This window comes from Jatropha curcas, chromosome 6 (genome assembly GCF_041381405.1).
Source record: "Jatropha curcas cultivar XTBG-Jc1 chromosome 6, XTBG_Jcur_1.0, whole genome shotgun sequence".
Taxonomy (NCBI): Eukaryota; Viridiplantae; Streptophyta; class Magnoliopsida; order Malpighiales; family Euphorbiaceae; genus Jatropha; species Jatropha curcas.
This window is the reverse complement of record NC_143156.1, coordinates 14,784,529-14,795,315: the sequence shown is the minus strand read 5'-3', so window position 1 is coordinate 14,795,315 and position 10,787 is coordinate 14,784,529. Positions and strand designations below refer to the sequence as shown.

At 38.3% G+C, this 10,787-nt stretch overlaps 1 protein-coding gene across 1 annotated transcript; it reads right to left on the bottom strand.

Annotated features, from left to right (window-relative positions):
- Positions 1-3,771: 3,771 nt before the first annotated feature.
- Positions 3,772-5,809, bottom strand: LOC149495596 (uncharacterized). The gene is made up of 2 exons (XM_089723211.1): positions 5,785-5,809; positions 3,772-4,355 (listed from the first exon to the last, which is right to left on the bottom strand). The coding sequence occupies exons 1-2, from the start codon at positions 5,807-5,809 to the stop codon at positions 3,772-3,774; spliced, it is 609 nt and encodes a 202-aa protein (XP_089579337.1).
- Positions 5,810-10,787: the final 4,978 nt, after the last annotated feature.

Below are 10,787 nucleotides of genomic sequence, written 5' to 3'. Positions count from 1 at the left end.
CAATAGCTGCGTGACGCAGCTCACTTTCTAGACCGCTGCCACATACTCAGACAGAATGAAAAACCGTTATGTCGGCATTCTCAGTGACGTCATCTAAATTGGAGTTGCGTGACGCAACCAACAGTGCCGTCATGCATCTGATAGCTGCGTGACGCAACTCTTACGCAATCTAGACACATTTACATTGGTCTAATTTAAATCCTTGGATTAAAAGACTTCTAGATAGCAATAACCCTTCATTCCGCATCCTTGTATCCTCATTGGGTTAGGTGGGGGCATAAAGACATGCGTCAACAGGACCAAGTGCCTCTTTCTCCTTTATTTTGGACCATATAGGTCAAACTGCTCAAGGCATAATGGATACACATTTTGTGAGCCCGTACTGGATGTCTCCGTCTAGCTACACCTATGTGAGCAATTTCTGCTTTTTATTCTAATAACTGTTCTTTTATTATTTTGCTTTCTTATTGGCTGCCTCTACCCCTTTCTTATTTGCAGGTGTCCATTGACAACTATAATGAGGTGTGCCAGCTATACGAAACGACGCGCCTCAACTTGGGGGTGGCGAGGCTCTCAGACAACAACACAAGAGAAAACATGCAATGCATATGCCATGTATGCATCAAATGCATTTACTGCCGCTTATGAATGTATGTAGAGAGCTAGCATGGTGCTTCCTGCTGGTCGAGGTCGAGGGACGCAGCACAAAGCAGCAAGCTTGCTGGTCGTGGAGCTGGGCATTGGCCAGCTATTGCTGAAGAGATAGTCTGGCAGTTAGGATTCGGAGGAGAAGACTTCCAATATGTCTTGAGCCAGCTGCCCCAGCTTATTCTTTTGTTTTTCTTTCTCTTCACTGCTTTTGTAGTTTGGACCCAATTTGGAGAATATCTTATGAAGAATGATTATTTTCATATATATGAAGGCCATAAGCTTGTCTCTTCACATGTTTTTGAGTGTTATTGGTGTATTTTGTGCTTTATAGCTGACATTTATGTTGCTTGTTGAATCCAAGAATTGAAAAGCAATAAAAAATGGAATTCTCTCCAAATGACTGCTAACCAGTGGCGTGCGCCACTAATACTGCATTGGCAGCCAGCTATCAACCTATCCTTTGTTTCTTTGCCGTAAAAGCTCATAATACGTTTACACATTAGAAAAGCTCTTATTCTCATTCCAGACTAAGTCTTCATTCAAAAATCTTCCCAAACTCTTCATTTCTTCTTCGTTTTTCATGCATCGGTCTTTGGTACCTACTTTTGAAGCATTTTTTCGTAGTTTTAGCTGTGAGGATTGCAATTTATTGACACCATTCAAACTCAATGGGCTAAGCTATTAACGAAACATTCGAGTTCAACCCGGATTGCTACAGTGGTTGATATAGCACTTTTATCCTCAGACAACTTATTTCGTCACAATGGCTTTCATATTTATCTGTTCTTTGAAGAATTCAACATCATTTCTGGGAGAATAACCGTGGTAGAAGAAATTGCTGTGGTGCTCCGACTAGATATAGACCATGCTTCATTGATCTTGCCTGTTTTCGATTTCTCGGTTTACGAGATTCCGTTTTATGACTTTGGAGCTAACATTATGCCCCTTCGATTGCTTGTAGATTGTATATTGAGTATGGACTACACTAGCTTGTACTGGCCTTCTCTTGTCTATTTTTACATTCTTAATCAGTACTTGCTACTTAGTGGCATTGACGGCTACGGTAGCCTTAGGCTGGTGCCCATAGTCGAGCAAATGGTTAAGCGTAGTATGCCTTTCCCCCTAATTTTGGCTTAAACCTAAATTCGGCTGGGAGAGCATGCTCGGGACCCTAGCTCGATACTCCGTCTGATGGGGAGTACGCTTCTACTGTAAGTAAATGCATTTTTCCTTTCCTTTTACCTTTTATTATTATTGTATTTTATGCTCTAACTTTTGCTTAAGCTGCCCTTGCGGGTTTTCGACTTAACGAGCTTTCTTTTTGTTCTTTTTCTTTTTTTTTTCCTTTTTTTTTACATGCATTTGTAGTTGTGGGCTTTTGAGATGCTATAGGTGATGGATCCATCATTGGACCATATCATGTTTGATTATAGACCACAAGTCTATGTCCGACGTCACCGCCATTTCACTGGCGAGACTGTGGAAGACTGGACTGCTATTTTTCAAGATCTCAACTCTGAGGAAGTCAGATGGACTTGTCCCTGGTGGTTCATAGAGCGAGTCACAGTTTCTTCTTACATGCTCTGTGCGCCCCTATGTGGCTTGAACAAGGCAGTGGCTTATTATCCTAGCCGAGTAGCTAGGCAGTACAGTCGTCATCAGGTTGTCCCTAATTACACACGATTTAAGGGTAGCCTTATTTCGCAATGATTTTTGTCTCACTTTATTTCAACTTAGCCTAGTCGCAAGACTATACCCATTTCTGATGCGGCCAATACTTTCACTTCAAACTCGTACCACTCTTAGCTGCATGCTTATTCTGAAGTCGGCTAATCTGTTGACAGCTAAATTTCTGTTACGACCTGGCATGTAGATGCTTTTATCTCGCTTTCTAATGAAATGTACTAGACAATTATTAATGGTGCATTTTCTGAATGTATGCACTTTTTATGAATAAAATGTCTTTTTGCTTAAAAATGCTTGATATATTTCCTGTTATTCTATTACATCAAAATAAATTCACAACATTTGCATATTAACATAAACTTAGCATAACATGCTTTAGAGTTAATAAGAACACAAAATAATTGGGCTTTGCCATAAACGTTTCAAGCTATACATAAAATTTCTTCATTCTATCCAAATTGATAGGTTTAGTAAAGTCATTGCCTTCTATGTCTGACAGCTTCACTGCACCTTTGGAAAACATTCTCTTGATTAGAAATGGGCATTCCCAGTTAGGCTTGAACTTTCCCCTTGGGTCATATGTGTTTGGCCGCATCTGTTTCAGAACTAAATTCCCTACTCTCAATATCTTCGGATGAACTCTCTTGTTGAAGTGCTTAGCTATCCTTCTTTTAGACAAATGATCCATGAATCAAGCATTAAGCCTCTTTCCATCTAGGAGTGCTAATTCTTGATAGTGACTTCCTGCCCATTAACATTCTAGAATCTTGGATTCCATCATTATGCGTAAGGACTGCACTTCAACCTCTGTTGATAGTATGGCTTCCATTCCGTAGACCAAGGAGTAAGGGGTTGTCCCATTCACATATTTGGTTATGGTATAATAGCCCCACAAAGCCTACTGCAGCTTATTCACCTAATCAAGGTGATTTTCTACCATTTTCCTCAATATCTTGTTGATGTTCTTATTTACGGCTTCCATTGCCCCATCAGCTTGTGGTCGGTACAATGAAGATTTATGGTGCTTAATTCCATACTTTTTTAATAATGTCTTTACTTCTGCTTGGAACTGAAGTCCATTATCTGTCACCATATGATGGGGAATTCCATATCTAAAGATCAAGTTTTTTCCAATGAATTTGGCCATTTTCTTAGCTCCAATATTCTTGAAAGATTCCGCTTCAACCCATCTTAAGAAATAATCCAATACTACTACTATAAATTCATGTCCATTAGATGCAGGTGGTGAGATCTTGCCAATAATATCTATTCCCCAAGCTGTAAACGGCCATGACGAGATAAAAGGATGTAATTCTGAAGGTGGAATGTGACTCAAGTCTCCATGAATTTGACATTCAAAGCATCTTTTCACAAAAGAAATACAATCCTTTTCCATTATTCACCAAAAGAATCCCTATCTGTGAATTTTCTTAGCTAGTGCTTTCCCATTGTTATGGGTGCCGCAAACCACTGCATGGATCTGTTCCATAATCCCTTCAGCTTTTTTCCTTGATAGCATCTTAACAGTACTCTATCTAACATTCTTTTGTACAATTGACTGTCTAAGACTGCAAATTGTAATGCCAAACGCTGTATAGCTCTTCTGTCATCTCTAGTTGTTGAATCGGGGTAAACCCTTTCAATCATCCATTGCAGGACATCATAAAACCATGGTTGTTCTTCTTCCTCGATATCCATAATCCTTTCACCTTCATAACACGGGATGCTACCCAAAGACATCATAAACGGTTTCTTAAGAATAACTGAAACCTCTTCCCAAGCTGATGCTAAATTAGCCAAGGCATCTGGTACTCGGTTTTTTACTCTGCTCGTGTGTGTGAAGGTCATTCTCTTAAAGTTCTGAATAACAATGTACAGGTAGTCAATATATGGCTTCAACTTTTCTTCCTTAACTTCCCAATTGCCGTTACCGTACTCAATGACCAATTTAGAATCACCAATAACCTCAACTTCTTCAGCTTTAACTACAATCAGTGCTTCTAACCCAAACAAGTAGGCTTTATATTATGCCATGTTATTCGTAACTACAAATTGTAATCTCTTCAATATGGGGTAACTTCTCCTTATGGAGATTCTAGCAAAATGCCTACTCCAGCTCCCTTGCTATGAGCTGAACCATCAAAGTAGAGCTTGCATCCTTTCTTTTCTATTAAATTCAAATGTTCATCGAGAAAATCAATCTCCCATTACTCATTATCTTCTACTGGATGTGCTACCAAAAAGTCAGCAACTACTCGTCCTTTGGCAGTTTTCTTTGTAGCATATTCAATATCAAATTCGGACAACAGAAATAGCCATCTTACTAGCTTCACCACTAGTGCTCGTGTTCCATAGAAATATCTGACCGGATCTATTCTTGATACCACTATCACCTTATAATACTGAAAATACTGTCGAAGCTTCCTGGTAGCCCATACCATTGCTCAGCAAGTTCTTTCAATCAAGTTATATTTATGTTCATTTGGAAGAAGCTTTTTTCTTAAGTAATACATTGCCTTCTCAACACTGACTTCTTCAGCTTGTGCTAACATGGCTCCAATTCCAGCATCTTCCACTGTCAAGTACAAAACTAAGGGTTTCCCTAGCTTCAATGAGCACAAAACCGGGGGACTTGACAAATATTCCTTGATTCTATCGAAAGTTGTGATATGGATCCACTATCACCAATCACCTATGGAGCTAAAGGAAACAAGGAGCACAATAATGGCAATCCATTAGTACTTCCTAGTATACCAATTACAAGGAGCCGTGCAAAGAAATATGGAGCAACCATGTCCTTATACATTCAAGAACAAGTCACACAAGAGCTCCATGACCTTTCTTTCAACAAGTGCTATGAAGAACTTAAAAGTACACCTAAGTTTCTCACATTAATGGAAGCACAAGTTGAGATGGAATTTGAAATTCCAGCCTATGGCATGCCCAAACCGTGCTAGGTTAGCACGCCCAGGCCGTGCCCGCGTTTGACTTGCGAATTATCATGAAGCACGCCTGTGCGAATTGGCACGCCCAGGCCGTGCCAGCGTCTGCCTCTAGCGAGATTAGTTAGTCCAATTTTGCTTATTTTGAGTTGTATCAATAATAATGGGTTAGGCCTCCTATAATTCGGCCCCCCTTGGATTTTATCCTTGATTTGTTTAGATTTAGTTAATCTTTAGTTGATTTGGATTAGTTAATCCAAATCCTTAAGTTGTTAAGCTTTGCTAGTCTTATCCTTAGTTGGTTTAGATTAGCGGAGGCCCAACCCATTATTATTGATACAACTCAAAATAAGCAAAATTGGACTAACTAATCTCGCTAGAGGTAGACGTTGGCACGACGTGGGCGTGCCAATTCGCATAAGCGTGCTTCATGGTGATTGTTTCCTCTCGCAAGTTAAACGCGGGCACGGCCTGGGCGTGCTAACCTAGCACGGTTTGGGCATACCATAGGCTGGAATTTCAGATTCCATCTCAACTTGTGCTTCTATTAATGTGAGAAACTTAGGTGTACTTTTAAGTTCTTCATAGCACTTGTTGAAAGTAAGGTCATGGAGCTCTTGTGTGACTTGTTCTTGAATGTATAAGGACATGGTTGCTCCATATTTCTTTGCACGGCTCCTTGTAATTGGTCCACTAGGAAGTACTAATGGATTGCCATTGTTATGCTCCTTGTTTCCTTGAGCTCCATAGGTGATTGGTGATAGTGGATCCGTATCATCAATCCTTTAAGGATCAGGACCTCTTAGATTTAGTATAAATAGCTTGTTATTTTGTACAACAAAACACAATTCAATGAAATAGAAATTCTCCAAATTTGTTCATGCTTAGGCGTGTTCCTTTGATTAGAGTTATTGTGAGAGTGCATTCCTCTAATTGCATCAAGAATCAAGGTAAACTTATCAATTTATTTGTGGTGTTTATCTTATTCTTTACTCTATTATTGGTGTTCTTGCTTCTTTAAGCTTTGGGTGCCATAGAGGGGAGTTTAGTTTGATCTTTGATCTATCCCAAATCTTGTCATAGAGTTCTTGGAATTAATTTCCATAGGGTTTCGCGTCAAGTTGTTTGGCAGTGATCATTCCACTTTATTGGTTGATCTTTCCTTAAAAGCTTGAAGATTGGATCACATACTATAGACAACTTTGATATGAACCTACTGATATATTAAATCTTTCCCAAAAAAGCTTCTCACTTGCTTTTTTATCTTGGGCGCTCCATCTTTTGGATAGCCTTGATCTTGTCTGGATCGATCTCTATTCCTTTTGGTCCTACTATGAATCCTAGCACTTTCCCGAGAGTCAACCCGAACACACACTTCTTTGGGTTCAACCGTAGCTTGTATTTGATCAATCTGTCCATGAACTTCTCCAAGGCTGCTGGATGCTCTTCTAGTGTCCTAGTCATGACAATCATATCATTAATATAGACTTCTAGCTCCTTATCGATCATGTCATGATATTGTAGTTGTCATCCTTTGGTAAGTAGCCCCGGCATTCTTTAAGCCAAAGACATCATCCGGTAACAGAAAGTATCAAACTCTATCACAAATGTTGTCTTGACCTTGTCCAATAATGCCATGAGAACTTAGATATACCCTGCAAACCCATCCATAATAGAGTAGCATCCATCATTGTTGCACTATTGATCAAGATATCAATATGAGGGAGAGGAAAATCATCATTTGGTGATGCTTTGTTTAGATCCCTATAGTCTACATACATTCTGACCCTTCCATCTTTCTTAGGGACTGGGACTATATTTGCCAGCCAATCTAGGTAGTGAACCACTTCTAGAAATCCTGCGTCTATCTGCTTGGTCACTTCCACTTTAATCTTCTCGGTCCATTATGGTCTCAACCTCCTTCTCTTCTATTTCACTGGCTTAGCTGTAACAGACTGATTTTCTTTTAGTGTCGGTAATAGTGATTTACCGGTTTGTAAATAGTACCATCATTCCGGGACTTGGTATTATTTTAGTCCGGAAAAATTACTGTGCCTATTTACTATTTTATTTACTGTTTTTGGAGCATGTTTGCATGATTGGAATTATTTTAGTGGAGTTCATTTAATTATTGGTGGAGTTAAATAAGAAGTAGAAGAGAATTATTTGAGGAATATTTAGAGCCATTGGATGAGATTACTTAGGACTTAATCTTAGCCACACATTTGGCATGAAATTTGGAAGTCAAATTTGACTTTGGCACCTTAAAGTAACACCACAACATTTGTTTTCTTTCTTCTCTTCTCTTATCCACGCCATTTCCATCTTCTTCCTTCTTCTTTCATTTTCTTCATTTTCTTACCTCCAAATTTACCACCAAACTACCTAATTAAACCATAGAATAGGACTTAATGCTTAAGAATTAAGTAGTAGAAGTTGAGATTGGTGATTAAAAGCAAAGAGAAGTGAAGTTACTATTGAAGCAAGTAAGTTGTGGTTTTTGAGTTTTGTGAATTGTTAAGTAGAATTCATGGTTTAGACATGTTATTGATGCATTAAATCATGCTCCAACTATTTCTTTTGTCAAGTTTTGCTTTTAATGTTGATTTTTCATGCTTTGAAGAGGTTGGAGAACCATCCTCAAAGGGTAAAGAGAAAGCCAAGGAGTAAGGCTTTCCAAGCTTTTTCAAGCTTGTTAATAAGGTTAGTGCAATAATATTTTCACTTGTTTAAGTTGTTTTTACATGGTTAGGGTTTTGAATATATTTTGGGAACTTTGTATGTTTTGGTTATATTGCTGAATTTTAATGTGAGATATGTTCTGCCGTGGGATTGGAACTCATTTGCGACCCCTTTGTACTTCCCATTTGTTTCTGACTTCTTCATGAAAGTTGTAGCTCTATTTCTCAGCTTTCTAACACATATTCTTATGTCTAATTCCAATACTTTTAGCTCAACTTATGATTTAAATACCAAAACTGGTTCTGTTATGATGTCTTACCTGTCTATCCAAAATGATTGTCCATTTGGACCACTCAAATGGCAAAATAATGTCTTATGTTCTTCATAAAAGTTATAGCTTTACTTCTTATCTTTCCAACACATCCTCTTGTGTCCAAATTGGAGATACATAGCTCAACTTATGGCTGAAACACCCAAACTGACTCTGTTGTGTCGGGCCACATGCATTACTAAATTGAGTCCCCATTTTGGCAACTCTAATGAAAAGATTAGGTTCTGAGTTCTTCATAAAATTTGTTTCCCTGTGTCTTTAGAATTCTCTCGTTCTGGATTGGTTTCATTTGAGTGTTGGGTGAAGTAGGAATTCAAGAAACATTGGACTTGGTTCTGCTGAATCAGGTCTGATCTATTGGTCTGTATTCTGAGCTTTTGTTTGCTATCTTCCTGTTTGATCTGGGCTGTGGTCCCTTCTGAAAATTTATAGCATTTTTTCTTAGCTTTCTAATGAATCTGATTTCATTCAATTTGGAGGCCCATAACTCAAATTATGTGTTAAAAATCCAGCAAAGGGCAAGTTTATGAAAATGCTGAAAAGTTCTTGATTTATGTACTTTTATACTATATTAAGTCTATATATATCTATAATGTTTTAGTGAAAATTTTGAACTGATAAGTATTAAGAAACGAAGAGGTTTTGATTAAGAATTATTGCTTTTGTGAAAGAATGATTTTGATTTGGGCTCTACTATGCATGATTGAAACATGGTATGATGAGATTGATTTTGTTATTGTGAAGCTATGATCATGTGCTAGGGTTATCAGCCCTTATAATAGGCGGACGCGCTTATTTGTGTGATGGGGTGGTGCTTTCATAGGCCACGGTGGTGCTTTCATAGGCCACGATTGTGTGATGGGGGTGGTGCTTTCATAGGCCACGGTGGTGCTTTCATAGGCCACGAGTATGTGATGGGGGTGGCGCTAATATAGGCCACGATCAAATCTGCTTATGTTCATTCTGCATGAGTACGAGCCTTAACGAAAAATGAAATTTTATTGTTGCTATAAAAGAATGAAGACATATTTGTATTTATAATCTTCTCATTGCTTTCAAAGTATTTGAATTAAATGAATGCGCTTTCGGTATTTATATAGTTGAGTAATTTAAGATTTGCCTTGGCTATTTTTGTTAATTAAATTGTTGGTTATTTAGCACCACTGAGTCTTCCACTCAGCGCGTTGATTTTTATCACGCGCAGGTTAGGAGCGGAGGGTGTTCTTCAAGACTAGAGGAGGAGCATCAGAGTAGATATCACATTTTGGGTAGGATATTTTGTAAATGGTGATTTTTGGCATGTATATAAATATTGTGTTGTGGAGGTTGGATATAATAAGTTTATAATGTATTAAGAGTTATGATTATTTAAGGAAATAACATCTTATTATATTTTTGGTGTATGATGATTATAGATTCCTTGAAAAGAATGTGTTTAGAATATTATGCGTATGTTGATGGATATTTAGAAGTGCTTGTGGTATGTTGTGTTGAATTGGAGTTTTGGGGGTTTGGAGAAAATTGGAAGTGTGTATATTTTCTTTGTGTGGCAAGTTAATTTTTAGGGGAAACTCTTGCGAAATTTTCGTAGGAAATTCCTTAAACATTATTTCTGTATAAAAAAAAAAAACAAAATGTTAATTACTTGCCTCCTTATGAAAATTTAACCACTTCTAATTTGTGATCTAGCTTTAATAAATGACATAAGACGGTGCTCCGGCACCGATTGTGGCATCCACCATCTGGTTCTCCGGGATTGGTCGGTGGGTGTTACATTAGCTCTAGGATAAAGAGGGATTGTGTGCTCGGCTAGGGACCTGTCTATCCCTGGCATGTCCTCAAACTCCAAGTGAAGGCTTCCTTTTTGTTCATGAGTAGACTTTGAAATTTTGTGTTTAACTCGGGCGTTAGGTTCAGCCCAATTAATAAAATTCATGGATTATCTTTTGTGCCAATATTAAATTCAAGCATGCATGATGAGTTAATGTCAAATATGCGCATGTGCTTATCTATTCGATGAATGGAACCATCAGGAAAGACATTAAATAGGTAAGCAAAATTAAAATTCATTTCATTGAAAAGCATGGATAGTTCGTTACAATCAGATTCATCTCTAACAAAAATGGACACATTAGAAGAGGCCTCAGCTTCTCCAAAGCTTTCCTTGATACAAGCCCTTATTACTTTCAAAACTTGCTTAGTAAGGTCTTCTTCCTCTTTGTCAATGCTCGCCTTCCCTTTATTACTTTCTTCCTCCTTCTCTTGGGCAACTTGTCCCTCTTCTTGTTCTTTCTTCTCTTTCTCCTCGGTCGCTTATGGCCCCTCAACCCCCTCTTTCTTTGATTCTTTCTCTTTCTTTGACTCAGCCTCCTTGGGCTCAACCGCCAAGATGTCAATCACATCCTCAAATATCGCAAGACCTGGGTACATCTTCCCTTTGTGTTCCAATGGCTCAATTGGTAGACATGGAGAGCAATGCTCACTCGAAAGGACGA